The sequence below is a fragment of the Psammomys obesus genome, unplaced genomic scaffold (assembly GCF_907164565.1).
Source record: "Psammomys obesus unplaced genomic scaffold, mPsaObe1.curated_primary_1811, whole genome shotgun sequence".
In the NCBI taxonomy this organism is placed as follows: domain Eukaryota; kingdom Metazoa; phylum Chordata; class Mammalia; order Rodentia; family Muridae; genus Psammomys; species Psammomys obesus.
The window spans coordinates 4,324,060-4,340,808 of record NW_026593947.1 but is presented as its reverse complement, the minus strand read 5'-3'; the positions used below and the strand labels follow the sequence as shown (position 1 = coordinate 4,340,808).

General features: G+C 50.6%; 1 protein-coding gene across 2 annotated transcripts in view; it reads right to left on the bottom strand.

Annotated features, from left to right (window-relative positions):
* Abcb10 (ATP binding cassette subfamily B member 10) overlaps positions 1–12,150 on the bottom strand; it is a 28,435-nt gene extending 16,285 nt beyond the window's left edge. The window contains exons 1-3 of one of the 2 annotated variants that reach the window (XR_008721322.1): positions 11,640–12,150; positions 2,426–2,626; positions 1,450–1,652 (exon numbers count right to left, since the gene is read on the bottom strand). Coding sequence is in view for 1 of the 2 variants with exons in the window: in XM_055617571.1 (XP_055473546.1) it covers positions 1,450–1,652; positions 2,426–2,626; positions 11,640–12,057 (822 nt within the window). In the remaining variant the exon portion in view is untranslated. The remainder of the gene's footprint in view (positions 1–1,449; positions 1,653–2,425; positions 2,627–11,639) is intronic. The other variant, XM_055617571.1, reaches the window with a different exon arrangement.
* Positions 12,151–16,749: the final 4,599 nt, after the last annotated feature.

The window sequence follows — 16,749 nt, the reverse complement described above, 5'->3', positions numbered from 1 at the left end:
GGTGCACACCTTTAATCCCAGTACTCAGGAGGCAGAGGCAGGGGACCTCTGAGTTAGAGGTCAGCCTGGTCTACACAGTGAGTTCCAGGCCAAAAAGGCCTACACAGTGAGACCCTGCCTCAAAACCACAAAAACCGGGGGTTGGCAAACTACCATGGAGAACTGTGCCTTACTGCTGGAGAAAGGAAGTGTCCGGCATATCCTCTGGCCAGTTCTAGTATGTTCTAGTGTGTCAGACCATGTCAGGAGGTTCAGAGGGAGGGACAGTAGAGTGAGGCCTGCTGTGCTCAGCATTGGTGAGTTCTAAGTTCAGGAATGATCCCCCCCCCCCCCTTGGTCAGAGAAGTTACCAAAGCGCTGCAATTCCTAGGGAGCTGAAACAGGGTTCTGAAGGCAACTGCCACAGGATGGGGCGGGCAGCTGTTCAAGGCTCAGCAGCCTATAAGCCCATGGACCAGCTTGGATCAGTTTAACCACAACAGTGGCTCAAAGAACAAGAAGCTTCTTGAATTAGCAGCTAGACTCCCCCAGTTCTTGTAAGGTGCAAGGTGCTAGTGATTCTTCAAAACCTGCCAAACCTCAGCTGCACAGAAACTAACACAAAAGGCACGAAGTCTCCTAGGGGCATGGCAACCCTGAAGATTACAGTGTAAAAATAGGTGGACTGACTAATTGCTCATTCCTATTTTCATTTCTTCTACTATTGCTATTTCTTGCTCTCAAATCATAGTCTTGCTCAGGAACTGGCAAGACTTTTTAAATTCTGCCCTTTGCTTTGGCTTGGTTTTTGGTCTTTGTTTTTTAACAGGCTCATATAACCCAGGCTAGCTTCACACTAGCTTGTGTAGCCAAGAACGACCTTCAACTGCTGATTCTCCTGCCTCAGTGTACTGAGTTCTGGTGCTACAGGCATATGCCACCATGCCCGGTTTTATGCAGCACTGGAGACTGAAGCCAGGGCTCGGTGCATGATGGGAAAGCACTTTGCCAACTGAATTACAACCCTAGCACTCCTTCTGCCTTTTGACCTTATCCCGAGATCATTGAGATCACACTCACAAGTTCCTCAAGCCAGCAGGGCTGGCTGGAACACCAGTGCTACCTGGAGAGGGAGCTGAGATGAGCTGAGCCACCAGAGATAAGACATCTGTGGTGCACAGGCCACCTTGCAGGGGCCCAGAAGATGAGGTCTACACCCCGAATGTGACACGAGGTTTGCAAAGACGCACCTTGGCCTGACATTCTTGCTTAGAAACTGCCAGGAAAAGCCCTTCTCCAGATAATGCGAACAGGCCAGGCCAGGCCAGGCCAGGAGATGGGCCCTCTGCCTCTACAGTCCGGGGCAAGTTCTTGGTTTTACATGCTTACAAAATAACATCTAAAGCCCCTCATGCTCAACTGCGCCTGAGAGCCCGGACAGAAAGCACCAAGTGGAAGAGGCTGACATACCATCATGCCAACGCCAACTGAGGCCTGGGCCCCAGCCCTCAGTCCGTCAGAGAGGTTCTCTGTCACCGAGCGCCCCAGGAGTGCAGTGTCCGAGGAGAGGCGGTTAATCAGCTCGCCTGTGCGGGTCTTGTCAAAGAAAGCGACCTCTTGCCTTAGAAGAGAGGAGAAGAGTGAGGTGCGCAGCCGGTTCACAATGTTCTGACCTATGAAGGAAACACAACAGCGGTGAAAGCAGCCACCTGACACGCGTTAGCAGTTCATTTAGCCTGTTGTCAAAGCCGGTTTGTAGACTGACATGTCAACTCCGTGGAAACTGGCATGGGATGGACTCCCACAGGCCCTGGCACGTATCGGCAGCCATGGGCAGAAGGAGACGGTGATAAAGGTGACAATGGCCGGCAAGATGATTCAGCAGGTAAAGGTCCTCATGTGCAAACCTGATGACCTAAGTCATCAGGTGGAACCTGGACCCCACGCTTTCCTCTGAGCCCCCCACATGTGCACGCATGCCTGCATGTGTGAGTGAACACAGCACAAGAGTAAGTAATATTCCTCTTACATTTCTTAAAGGTAACGTGGTCCTTGACATGTGAGAAGCATCATATGCCTGGAGCGCCAATCTGCTCATGACCAGCAGCTCTTACACAAACACACTTTGCAATGGCAGGAAAGGGTTAATCACCCCGAGACCATCTTCCTAGCCAGGCAGACAGGGGATGCAGTCCTGAGCCACCAGTGCCAGAGTGGTTCCCTGCCTGTTGAAGTTCCCACCCCAGTGGCTACACAATGGCACGAAGACACGGGTCTTGCTTCTGCCGCCTGCTCACGCCTGACCACAGCAAAGTATGGAGTGTACCGAATGACCATAATGGCTTCCTGGTGAGATCTGAATGCAGTACAGGCAGAGACGGGGCCTGGGGCAGGGACACGGGAGGCCCTGACACTACCCCAGGTGTTCTGTCCCGGTGAGACTGACCTGAAGACTGCATGAGGTAGACACGAACGGCATTCGCAGCAGCACCACAGAGGAACACACATGTGAGTCCAGCACAGAGGCGAGTCAGACTGTCGCCATAGTCCTGGCCTGGGTTGGTGTAGATGACGTCAATGATCTTCCCCAGGAAGAAAGGGGCAGACATGGTGATGACGCTGGACACAGCAAGAAAGCCAACAGCAGCTGGAAGACAGGAACGACACTTGGACTCACATGGCAGCACAGCGCAGCAACTGAGCACAAGGGGCGCAGACCCACACTGGCCTCCTTCCCTGCCATCAAGAGGCTGGACTACAGGAAGGACCGGATGGCTTCAGGCTAAGAACAAGAAGCATGGCTGTGAGGGAATGGTGTGCTCAGCTGACAAAAGGATGTTCAGGCTATGCGTTCCTTCCTTGCTGGGAGTCCCCGAAGCCAGCAATGACCCTCTGTCTGGCCTTCCTCCTGTGTTCTGGTCTTCATAGTCATTTTGGATCCTGCTCCTCCTGAATTTGTGCTACATGCTGTTACTCCTTGGCATCTCACTACACCTTAGTTTGATGCTCAGAACTATCCAGGGAAAGTTATCTTTAATGAAGAAGGGAAAACTTTTTTGAGGTAAGGTCTAACTCTGAAGCCCAGGATAGCTCACTACGTAGCTCAGGTTGGCCTTGAACCAGCTGTTGTTGAGACCAGCTCAGCTTCTTGAATGCTGGGATTATAGGTATGTGGCTTGATGCTCTTGACTATGCTCAGTACCTCAAAGCTCTCTACAGAAGCAATTATTGCTGTGGGGAATAAAGCAAGAAAAAACAGTAACCAGAGAAACAACTGTCCTGTAACTAAACAACAGATAAGGGGGACAGAGGCTTATTAAAAAGCCAGGCCAGGTACGGTGGCACATGCCTGTAATCCCAGCACTCTGGGAGGCAGAGGCAGGCAGATCTCAGTGAGTTCGAGGCCAGCCTGGTCTACAAAGCAAGTCCAGGACAGCCAGGGCTACACAGAAAAAGCTGTCTCAGGGGGAGAAAAAAAGTTCCGGCCGGGTGTGGTAATGAATGCCTGTACTGCTAGCACTTGAGAGACAAAGGCAGATCTCTGGTGTCAAAGCCAGCTTGTTCTACACAGCAAGTTTCAAGGTAGCCAGAACTACACAGCTGGCTAAAACAAACAAAAATCCACTTAGAAAGAATGCACATCAAAGACAACTACACTCATACTAAAGGGATCTAAAACCACAGGACAGCCATTTTTTCCTTGTGAGACTGACAAGGATTACGTGCTCACAATGAGGGTGAAGCTGTGGGAAGGAGGCTTTCACACCAGTGGGAACACACATTGCTCTGATCAAGGAGTGAGTTCATACCAGCAACAGGTAGGATCATACATGAACATTCCCTTTGATAGCAGTGGATTTCTGAGAATTTCATTTACATGCTTCCATATGATGTATGGGAAAAGAAATCCAAGGATGTGGAGTTACAGCTTACATCAGAAAAAAAAAATGTCTTTTTTTTCTTAATCTCCATTTTTCAAAAGGTTTATTTATTTATCATGGATAGTGTTCTTCCTGCATGTACACGTGTGCACCAGAAGAGGGCACCAGCTCTCATCTTAGAGGGTTGTGAGCCACCATGTGGTTGCTGAGAATTGAACCCCAGCCCAAAAACGCCTATCTTAAACATCCATCTAAGTAGGGCACGAGGCACCTACGATAGATAACTCAAATAGTGGGCCACCAGCGAAAGGAATGAGGTAACTCTCTGGTTACATGCCTGGAGCAAGTCAGCACCGTGGGAGCTGGGCCTGGCGACACTGCGGTGGCATCCAGGAGGAGGGGCAGGAGGATCACAAGTTCACAGATAACTCAGTTACAGAGAGAGTTCAGGACCAGGTGAGGAAACGAGGCTCTGTCTCAGTGAAGAGGGCTTTGGGTGTAGCTAAGGGGCGGGGCACTTGCCCAGCAGGTCTGAAGTCCCAGGGTCAGTCCCCAGTAGCTAAAGCAGAGAAAGACACACAGGCAAAGACAAACAAGGCCTAGACAACAATTAGCATCTGTGGGGTGTTTCCCTCTGTTTTCCTTGCTCGGACTTTATACAAGCACGGAACTTCTGAAGAGTAACAAGAAGCGCGCAGCCACTCCTCCTCCGAGTGGCGCTGTGGCTGCGCACGGGGCCGACCTGCCTCCTCTGGCTTCTCTGGTTTGGGACAAGCCTCTTAGGAGCCTTGCTGGCTTCTGGCAGGGCCACCTGTGAGTCCGGGAAGAGTCTCTGGCTCACACTTCAGCTAAAGAGATCAGTCTAGGCTTGAGAGAGTGTGGACCAGTGAGCAGAGCAAAGGAGTGAGCATGGGGGTGGGGCTTCTAAGCTGGCAATAGTCCTTGGTTTGGTTTTGTTTTCTAAGATTTATTTATTTTATATAATAAAATAAACATTACATTTATTGTATGTATATGAGTGCTCTATCTGCATATACACCTGCCCGCCAGAAGAGGGCACCAGATCCCAGTACAGATGGCTATGAGCCACCCCATGGTTGCTGGGCATTGAACTCAGGACCTCTGGAAGAGGAGACAGTGCTCTTAATCTATGAGCCATCTCTTCCTTCAGGCCTTGGCAGTAGTCCTTCTTATCCTCATTCCAACATCACCTCTTCGGAGGGCCAGCTCCGGAGCCTCGCTTACAATGAAGACACCTGACCCCGCCTCCTGTCCTTCCTGTCTCCTCCTTTCCCTGCCGCAATCCAAATGTGTCACTGGCTCACTGGCTGCTGTGACCTCAGCACCCTCACCTACATGGCAGAGCTCAGTCAAACAATACCTGCTGAGTGAATGAAGGAGCACCCTGGACTTTGGCAGGGGAGGCAGTAAAGTGCCTTACCAGGGCCGAGTCCTTGGCCAGCTCAACAGGGAAGGCCAGACCTGGCCACTCAGGGAGCTCACTTGCTGGCTGTCAGGACTCATAATCAAAAGTGAAAAAAAATAAATGAACCAGGGGCTGAAGAACTGACTCAGCAGTTAAGAGCGCTTGCTCTGGCCGAGGACCCAGGTTCAATTCCCAGCACACACATGGTGGTTCACAACCATCTATAACCCAGTTCCAGAGGATCCAATGCCCTTTTCTGACCTCTACAGGAACCAGGGACACATGTGGTGCACATACATATATGTGCATATGCATAAAAAACAAATATAAGTTAAAGAAGAATCAGGGAAAAATAGGGAAACCCCCCATAGTGACAAGCTGAGTGTGTTGACACACCTGTGCACCTGCAGTCCCACCCCAGCACTCAGGGGGGGTGCCGGGGGGGCACAGGGAGGAGTGTCAGGAGCTCCAGGTGGTCCTCCACTATCTATGGGGCTTGAGGCCATCCCGAGATACATGCCTTTGAACAAAACACCACAAACCATAATCTCAATCTAAGGGGATCACATAACCAGGACAAGCAACCTCCTTCTGAGGTACAGCAGCGTGCTCCCCAGGGACAGTGACAGGGCAGGGAGAATCCCACACAGCCCAGCCCCGTGGACGAGAGATGACGTCCTGACCGAAACCCTCCCCAAAGGCTCCCTCTAGCTCTTTCCTTTCCCCCCTTCCTTCTTTCTCTTCTTTTTCATTTTGAGGCTTGGTCTTGCTAGCCTAGAACTGATACACAGACCAGTTCGGACTTGAGCTTACAGTAAGCCTACTGCCCCTGCCTCTGAACCGCTGGCGTTATAGGTGTGAACTCCGAGGCCAGGCTTGCACAGCAGTGATGCCCACGCAAAGATGAGGGAGAAAGCTGAAGTGGTGAGCACACCTGGAATTCAAGCACTTGAGGGCCAAGTTCCAGGCCAGCCTGGTCCACCTAGACAGCTCCAGGCCCCAGGGTTACACAGCAAGACAGTGTCCAAAAAAATAAGGAGGTGGGTGGGGCTATTTAGCTAAGTCCAAATTCATCCCAGTAGAATCCATTTACTTTTTATTAATTTATTACTTAGAAACAATTTTAAGATTTACTTTACATGTATGCCATTTTGCCTGCATGCACGTACGTGTGCTATATGCACATTGGACCTCCAAGACTGGGGGTGAGGGAGGCTGTTATGCATGTTTGAGGTCCACACAGGGATACTAGGAATCAAGCCCAGGTCCTCTGCAGGGGCAGCCAGGGCTGAGCCATCTCTCCGGCCCTTATTTGTTTGTTGTAGTAATTAGAGTAAAAAAGGTCCCCATGGCCCAGAGGGAATGGCACTATTAGAAGGTGTGTCTTTGGATGAGGTATGGTTCTAGGGGATGGGATTTGGGTCTCAGAAGCTCAAGCCTGGCCAGCGTGTGACTGCCACTTCCTGCTGCCTTTGGATCCAGATGTAGAACTCTCAGCTGTCTCCAGCACCATGTCTGCCTGCACACTGCCATGCTTCCCACCATGATGATAATGGACTAAACCTCTGAACTGTAAACCAGCCCCAATTAAATGTTTGCTTTTATAAGAGTTTCAATAGCTGGGTGTGGTGGTGCACACCTGATACCTGTAATCCCAGCACTCAGGGAGGCAGAGGTAGGTGGCTCTCTGAGGTCAGCCTGCTCTACAAAGTGAGTCCAGGACAGCCAGGGCTACACAGAGGAACCCTATCCTGAAAAACCAAAACAAACAAATAAGAGTTGTGGTGGTCACTGTGTCTCTTCACATTAATAAAACCCTAAGACATTTATTTTATTGTTTTGTTTTGTTTTCAAGACAGGGTCTGTGTAGCCCTGGCTGTCCTGGAATTCACTCTATCCAAGCCTGAGATTTTCCTGCCTCTGCCTCCTGAGTGATGGGATTAAAGGCATTTGACATCACCACCCAGTCAACTCATTCATTTTTAACCCTGTGTCTACATGACAGGGGGAGTTTTGAGTGGCTGTGACCTGCGTGGCATGGGAGCTGAGAACTAAATTCCGGTCCTCTGGAGGGCAGCTCGCACTCTTAACCATGGAGTCTTCTCTCTAGTCCCAAATTTACTTATTTTTGAGACAGGGCCTCATGTAGCCTATGATAACCTCGGACTAACTACACAGCCCAGGGTGGTAATTCTGTCTCCTGCTCTAGAAGGCTGGGATTAGAGGTGTGTGCCAACACGCCAGGTTTTATGCAATGCTGGGATCAAACCTTTTGTGTGTGCTAGGCCAAGCACTCTGCCAACTGAGCACTTAGTACATCACAACCTCAGGTTTATTTTCCTATTGTGTGTCCCTCTGTATTATAGTCTGAATGTAAATGAAATGGATTTCCACCATCTGGATTCTTGGGATCAAGGTTCTGCCATTCGGGGCCATGGTATATCAGGTTCCACGCCAAATCCTGGACCTCACTTGGCACCTTCTCTCTACACCACAGGGCGGCTTCTCTCTCCTGGCAGCTGCCACTGCTGTTCCCTGATGGTTACTCTAGCGCACATGCCTATCAGCCTTATTCTACTGTGTGCCGCCAGTCAGACGGAGCACCAACAGGTCATGCAGAGGGCCTCAGGTCTACACCTTAGGGCCAGGAGGTCAGAGTCTGAGGAGGGTCAGGAAAGCTGGTTCTAAAGAGACGAACAGAACCAAAAACCAACCAAGCAATCAATCAACCCTGGCTCTGCCACCATGTCTGACCCAACACGTCAGTCCAATCTTCTGTGCCTCAAATCTGCCTCAACAACAGCATCTTCTCACAGAGCTGCCTTGAGTGGATCAGACACACAGAAAGCATCTGGTACAGGGCCCAGGAGGGTGAGAGCTGACTGATGTGCTGGGATCTGGGGAGACAGGGAGACATTTTCAGAGAAGACATGGATGCGCCAGGGAAGAGGGTGGAGGGTAGGTTGAGAGATGAGGTGAATTCCCCCGGAGCTGCAGGAAGGAGCTGAAGATAGGGGAAATAGAATAGAGCTGTGCAGGAACAGGGGTCAGGAAATACTCAGATCTCTGGAGTAGCTCCACAGCAGCGGCACAGGCTGCTCCTCTTGTGCCTTAGCCCTGCCCACTCTCTGCAGGGGGCTAGCTGCAGGCAGGCTCCAGTCTTTCCTCACCGTATTTAACTATGATCCCTCCACAGACATACCCACAATAATCAGCCACAAACTCTGCCACAGTTTCAGGCAGGCCTCAGCTTTTAAGAACAGTATCCAGCCCTTGTCAGTAAATCAGGAGAGTGGACCGAATCCTGAAGTCTGCACTGTCTGAAACATGAAGGGAAGGCAGTCGTAGAGTGACAGGCCAGCTGGGTGCTCACCCTGTGAGCCAGGAGATCCTAGGTATCTTCTCATCTTGGGGCCACTGCTCCCTGGGGGAGCTGAGCCCTGGCCTCCTATCTGCTAAGCACACAGGAAGCCTTCACAAGTGCCCCTGTCTGCTCTGTGCACATCCTGATGACCCTGGCCTCAGCACCTTCTGGTTCCTTGTGGCCAAAGTGATAACAGTAAGACTTATCAGTGCAAAAAGGCTCTGGGCAGTGCTGCAGACTTAGTGATACCAAGACAGCCAAAACCCTGAAGGAGTGGGCTGACAAGAGGAGCGATCATGCTACTTCGCTGGGCAAGCATCTGAAGTCATTGCTAATAGGAGGCCTGTGTCCCAAGTTTTGGATACATAACTTCAAAGTCTTCTGAAGAGGACAAACTTCTGAAGAGGAGGGAAGGAGAGCTTAATACCGGAACACAGCCCATAGTTTTGGGATGTTTACTTTCTCTAAAATTAGAAAACTAACATCAGGATCCAGGAGTGGTGGGGTAGCTGGATCTCTGAGTTCAAGACCAGCCTGGTCTACAAAGTGAGTTTCTAGACAGCCAGTGCTATACAGAGAAATTTCTCAAACAAACAAACAAACAAAAACAAGGACAAAACAGGACAGGGCTGGGATGGGCTAGGGAGAAGGAAAGAAGAGAAGGAAGGAAGAGAGAGAACTAACATTGGAATTTCCTCTCTCTCTCTCTTTCTCGTTTATCAAGACAGGGTTTCTCTGTGTAGCCTTGGCTGTCCTGGACTCACTTTGTAGACCAGGCTAGCCTTAAACCCACAGGGATCTGCCGGCCTCTGTCTGCCCTAGTGCTGGGATTAAAGCATTTGAGATTTTCTTCTCTTATTATCTGCTTTAGGGGACGCTAAAGAAATAATGACAGGCATAGCGGCTCCTGCTCATAACCTCAGCACTCAGGAGGCTGAGGTGTGAAGAATGTTGTGTGTTTGTAGTCGGCTTGGGCTACAAAACCCAGACAGACAGACACAACGGCTCTGCTCCGCCAGTATTTCAGGTATGTGCCAACTCTTAGCGTGATCCATTACAAACTAACGGTGCCCACCACTTCCTGTTACTTCCATCAGCACCAACATCCAGCCTGGCTTTGCCTATGACTTCTGAAGAAACTATAGGTTATATAAAGTGCTCTTCTTCAGACTTCCTGAAGACAGACTATATTTCTTACCTACATAGAAAACCTTAAGTATCCCCAGTACTTGGGAGGCTGAGGCAAGAGATCTCAAGTTAAAGGCCTGCCTGGACTGAGAGCAAGACCTTGGCTCAAAAACAAACCTACTACCAACTGCAGGAAGCCTACTTCTCAAGTCAGACATTTGACGTTTCAGTGAGGCAAACAGTTCTGACGATGCAAGCTGGTGCAATTTCTGATTTCTTTAACGAAGGCATCACAGTGTGTGGACATGGCAGGACACCTGGGGACAGGTTGCAGGTCATAGAGATGACACTCACGGGCAGTTAGGGAAGGGATAGCAAAGCCTGACTCCCCCAAACTTTGAGATATGAAGTTTCAGAAGCAGAATCCTCAGCCCCTCATGGACTGGACACACCCAGCTGCCCAGGTGTCTCCAGACTCCTCCATGCACACTCTGCTCTGTGCCCTCCTCCCGCCCACAAATGTCTTTTAAACCTGGTTTGGGAGGTTCACACTTGTAATCCCAACACTGGAGAGACAGACCAGAGGGTCAGGAGTTCAAGGTCATTCTCAGCTACATACATAGTGAGTTTGAGGCCAGCCTGGACTACATTAATCCTGTCTCAATAAAAGACAGGGGAGGAGGCTGAGCAGACTCAGTGGCCAAGAGCACTGGCTGCTCTTCCAAGGGACCCAGGGTTCGGGGGTTCAATTCCTACTATCCACATGGCAGCTCCCAGTCTGTAACTCCAGTTCCAGGGGATATGACACCCTCCCACAGACATACATGCAGGCAAACCATCAACACATATAAAAAAATAATTCATAAAACAAACAAACAAACCATGGGGTGGGGGAGCCTACAAGATAACCAAGAAGGAAAGGACCTGTTCCATTGACACTCACAGCAGCCACAGTAAAATGTGTCTCCTTACACCTAAGGACACCACAACCTCCTAATTCCCATAGCCGGCAGACCCCTTGCTTCATGGGCATCCTGCTCCAAGCGCAATCTCTCCCAAAGACAGTAATTTGTACAGGAAGGGCGTCAACAATTAACTTGCTGTTTAAAGAGTTCTATGACAAGGTCCTTCCTCTTACAAAACCCTCCCGCCTGTCTCCACTTCATTTCTAATTCAAACATTTCCCTGGGCACTAAGCAGGGAGCCTCTGAAGGAGCAGGACTGCACCTGCCAGCTTCCCAAGGTCATCCCCACGGGGGGCACAACCCATAGTCACAGAAGGGATGGAGAGGTAGGGCTCTCTCAAGATCTCAGTGGGTCTTGGCTCCAACCATTCGTCCAATGACCGCTGCAAGTGCGGAGTCACAGAATATCATCACTTAGACTCAGCCGATTCTGATTTCTTTATAAAAGTCATTCACTGATTCCGATGAGTTCCTGTCTAGTTTCTTTATGCTGTGGCCAATACCTGGTCCTCCAACAAGTGGTCACTTCTCACCACTTAGGGGCGTGACAACCAACATCAAGCTCACAGTGCTTAGCTTCAGCCTGGGAAATATTGCTGGTGCTTGATACTGTGTAGCCCTAGCGATGTTTCTAAAAACATTATAAGGTAGACATGGTTTTGGCAAAACTTTTTTTTTTTTCTTAAAGGAGGAAACTTCCAGCTTATTCTGAGACTGCCCCAAGGCAGATGCTGCCAACAAGCTGGTGGGGACCAAATTTAAATTCTGTGGTAACAGGCTAGTTGAGAAAAGGCTCCCATAGCCTTCCAACAGGTGTCGGCAGACTTGAACGCCCTTGTCCAGGCCGAGGCCAGGCCGGGGCCCACGGGCCGCCCACTAATCCCCAGGGTTCCTACCTGTCAACCTCCCGCGCTCGGGGCGCACCAGCCCGAGGAGCTTCCATAGTTCAGAGCGCCGGGTCGCCGCGGGCCGCCGCCGCGAGTCATCCCCAAGGTCTCGCACACCGGTGGCTGCTGCCGGGACTCCCTGGGGCCTGGCGAACAGGGGATGCGCGGCGCGGGGTCCTGCCAGCACCCGGCACGCGCGGGCCCCTGAGGACGCGGCCCACTGCCCCACGCCGCCAGGCAGCCCCGCCAGGGGCGCGGGGAAGCGGAGGCCCGGGGTCGGCTCGCGGATTAGAGACGTCCACGCGCGTCCCGGCGGCGTCCACTCAGGAGCCAGTCGTGTCCTGGAGGGGACGGCCGGGGCCCACGCACGCACCGCAGGGCCCCGGCTCGTGAGCAGCAGCAGCGCCCGGGCAGCGGGGGCGCGCATGGCGCTGCGTCTGCCCGGACAGCCTCACCCGCCGGCCGGGCCGCTCGCCCCGGGACCCTCCCGGCCCGGCCCGAGCGCAGGGCGGGGACGCGGCAGCGGCCCGCCCCTCCCGCCCCATCAGGCGGGCGCCCGGGCCGCGCCTTCCGCCGCGCAGGACCACCCCTGGGCGGCGACCAGCCCGCGGGCTCCCGGGCACTGCCTGCCCTGGCTGCTGCGGCGAGCGCCTGCGCCCGCGGGCCGCCCGAGCAAGCTTTTTCGCGCTCCCGCGCCCTCCGCGGCCTGTGAACCCGGGAGCGGCCGAGCTCTTTCTCTCGCCGGCGACCGGCGGAGTGCGCACGCGCGGCGCTCGGGTCGCTGAGACCACTGGGCGAAAGCTTTTAGTCCCAGCACAAGGAAAGCCGAGGCAGGCAGGCGTGTGTGAGTTCGAGGCCAGCTTGCTCTATATACCAAGTTCCAGGACAGCCTGAGCTACACAGTGAGCCCGTCCCCTTTTAAAAAGGGAGGATGAGTTCACAAAGCAACCTCAACATCAGTGTTTTTTTAGTTCAGTATTCCTAAAAGCCAACACGAATGGTGAAAAAAAAAACAAAAAAAAACAAAAAACAAAAACTTAAGAGACAAAACATCGGACTTTCAAACGCAGAATGCATCTCTGAATTTGCAGGATTCTTCCTCTTTTTACCCCAGACCCAACCCTAGAAAGGTCCCTTATTAAAATAAGGGATGGGAGCCTCATGCAGCTGAGCAGATAGAGCCCTCACTTCATGTGCGCCAGACCTGAGTTCAGACAGACACGGAAAAAACGAACACCAGGCACTTAGCAGCTGCCTGTAGTTTGTTTTGTTTTTTTCCTCTCTTAGAAAATTTTCCATATTTGGCCCAGACACGGGGCATGCTTTTAATCCCAGCACCCAGGAGGCAGAGGCAGGTGGAGCTCTTTGAGTTCCAGGCCAGCCTGGTCTACAGAGTGAGTTCCAGGATAGCCAGGGCTTCACGAAAAACCTGTCTCAAAACAAAACAAAACTAATAATATGGTAAAAATATAAATTTTTTTATGTCTGAATATCTGACATTTCAGGATCTTTTTATGTTTTCGCTCTCAGACAAGGGCCCCACCAACATTTGAAGTTATGCTATGGAGGGGGTTGAGCAACGAGAGTGAGGTTAAATCTGCCTTGAGTAAGTCAAGAGAGGTGGGAAGCAGGCATGTCCTTCCTTGATGTTTAGAGAGGTGGGAAGCAGGCATGTCCTTCTTTGATGTTTAGCCCTGAGGCCCAAGGAGACTTTCCTTTTCTTCAGTGTCCTCTGCATCACCAGCACAGGAATGCTAAATGCCAGGGTGTCACAGTGTGGACTCCTCAAGACCCAGCTTCCTTTCCGCACCCCACGGAAAACTTGCTTCTCCTTCCTCTTGGACCCCAGCTGACAGCATCAGGGAATGAAAATCACTGTTATTATTTTATGTGTGTGAGTATTTTGCATGTATGTATGTCTATGCACCAGGAAGGGTGTGGATCTCCTGGGACTGGAGTTACAGGTGGTGATGAGATAGTACTGGGAATTGAACTGGGATCTTCTGGAAGAGCAGCCCTCTCCCCAGTCTGAGGAGTAACCATTTTAAGCCAAATACAGAACGAAACTCTCTGAGGTTTTCTCTTTGTTTATTTTGGGGAAGGGGGTTGTTGAAACAGTTTTGATGCGGGCCTAGCTGGCTCAGAAGTCAGTGTAAAAACCAAGCAGGCCTTGAATTTCAAGTAATCCTCCAGCTTCTGTCTTCCAGGCTTAGGGATTACAGGTAATGCCACGCTGGAGACAGAAGCAGGAAGAGTACCAATTCAACGCCAATGTGGCTACACAGAGAATGTCATGCCACCTAACACATAAAAAGACCCCACCTCAAAAACAAACAGAAGACGAGGTGAAAGCTGATGAAGTGGCTCAGTAAAAAGGTCCATGCTGCTGTGACTTGGATTCCCCAGAACCCACGTGCTGGAAGAAGACTGACTGCAGCAGGCTGTTCTTTGACCTTGGTAGGTGTGCTAAGGCATACTCATGCATACACACACCAAAAGACACAGGAGGCAGGCACACACACACACAAAGGCACACAGGCACACAGGCACATAGGCGCGCACACACACACACACACAGAGAGAGAAACAAATAAATAAAAGGTGTAATAAACTATTGAGTGAATGAAAAACTGAAAATCAGGGAAATAACCTGAAAATAATTATCCCCTGAAAGACTTGAACATACACAGTGAGACCCTTTGAAAGGCAGGAAGGAAAGACATGGGTTAACCCAGAAATTAGGACAATTTTCTTGTTCTTGATAAAAGCACAAGGAATTATCTAAAGCGTGCTGTGCTGGCAAGGAAGCAGAGTGCTTAGAAGCGGGTCAGCAGTACAGAAACCCCTAGCACTCAGGAGGCAGCGGCTGGTGGGTTTCTGTGAGTTCACGGCCAGCTTGGTTTATAAAGCCCTTCCAGGCCAGACAGGGCTACACAGTGAGACCCTGACTTGACAAAAGCAGAACAGACAAAACAATACAGAGTCCCCAAGCAACACAGAGCAAGGCTTAGCAATGCTGAGATCAATGGGAGGTCAGATCGGAGGGGCCCTGGGGGAGCTGTGACCAGCCCACAGTTTTGGCCCTAAGTGAACAAAATCTTAATAGGCTTAGTGGTTGCCAGGAATCAAATTCTAAAGTGATCTCTAGAGGAAACTTGAGAACAGTTCCACCTGCTGGGGCTGGCTGCATTTGGATGACAATAGAGCAACCACATAGGGGACACCAGAGCAGAAGCAAAAATGCCCTGGCTTGCAGTCCAGGAGCCAGTGAGGGATCTTTGATCAGACTTGGAGCTTGAGAGGAGGGATGATACTTGGGAGATAAAAATCACGTAGTGTGTGGCCCGGCCACTGGCACAGTCGTGGGACTCTCGCTAGTACAAGTGTGCTAGGAATTGCTCAGCCGTTTCTGGTGACTGCGTGCTGCTTTCTGAGAAGGCTGTGGCTCAGAGCCTCGTCCCAGCAGAGCCTCAGGTGGCAGGACAGCACAGCTCAGTGCAGCACCGCCAGTTTTACAATCTCACCATTTCTCAGCAAAGCCCAAGGAAGGGTTGAAATCTGGTTCCTCCAAAAGCGGCTGCGTTGAAATGTTAACTCCCAGTCTGGAACCTCCTCTGGAAACTGGGAATTTCAGAGGCAGTGTAAGGTGAGATAATGAAGACTGAGTTCTCCCTCCCTGGAGAGCCAGAGCATGGGGGAGGGGTGCTCATTAGTCCCCAACCTGCCACATCCTCCCCTTGTGACAGCAGAGGTGGTTATGCAGCTGAAAGCCAATGGGGAAACCAACAGCAAGCATACCATGGAAAGCTGTGAGGAGGCAGGAGAGGAGGCAGGAAGGACCACCCCGTGACGCTGTAGGCCAGACTTCCAGCCTCCAGAATTCTGAGACAACCTTCTTCCTTACGACCCTTAAGTCCTGGTTCATCATTATGTCAGACCTAGCCAACTGGCTCAAAAAACAACATACACCTGTCAGCCCAACTGCTGGAGAGGAAAAGGCGGAAGGACTGCTTGAGCACATGAGTTTGAGACCAACTGGAGCCCTCCTGGAGACCTTGTCTAAACATACATGCGAAAAATGAGTTGGTCACAGTGGATCACACCTGTAATTCCCAGAACTTGGGAGGCTGAGGCAAGAGAACTGTCATGAATTTCAGCCCAGCCTGGGCTACAGAGTGGGAGCCTGTCTCAAAAATAAAAACCAGGCAAGATGTCACAGGCCTTTGATCCCAGCGCTCCTAGCACTCAGACACAACTCTGTAAGTTTAAGGACATCCAGAACTATGTGAGACTATGCCTCAAAATAGCAACAAAACAATAACAAATAAATAAGATGGCAAACTCAATTCTATAGGAATGCAAAATTTTTTTGGGAAGACCAAACCCAGGGCCTTTCGCTTGCTAGGCAAGCGCTCTACCACTAAGCTAAATCCCTACCCCTAGGAATGCAAAATTTAGGTGTAGTGTTTTCTTGTTTGTTTGTTTGTTTGTTTTTAAGAACATGTAGTTAGGGGCTGGAGAGATGGCTTAGCGGTTAAGAGTACCAGCTTCTCTTCCAGAGGACCAGAGTTTAATTCCCAGCAACCACATGGTAACTTAAAACTGTAACTCCAGTTCCAGAGGATCTGAAACCTTCACACAGACATACATGCAGGCAAAAACACCAGATGCACACGAAATGAAGAGTCTGGAGTTAGATTCATATAAAAAAAAAAATTATCAAACCTGGCATGATGGTGCATGCCTTAAATCCCATCCCAGCACTCCCAGAGGCAGAGGCAGGCAGATCTCTGTGAGTTTGAGGCCAGTATGCTCTACAAAGTGAGTCTAGGACAGCCAGGGCTAAACAGAGAAACTCTGTCTCGAAAAAAAAAAAATTATCTAGGGAGCTGAAGAGATGACTCAGTGGTTAAGAGCACTGTCTGCTCTTCCAAAGGACCCGGGTTCAATTGCCAGCACCCACATGGCAGCTCACAACTGTCTATACCACCAATTCCAAGGGATCTGACACCTTCACACATAAAATTAAAAAATAAAAAATTGGAAAAATTATCTGTCTGTCTGTCTGTCTGTCTATCTATCTATCTATCTATCTATCTATCTATCTATCTATCTATCT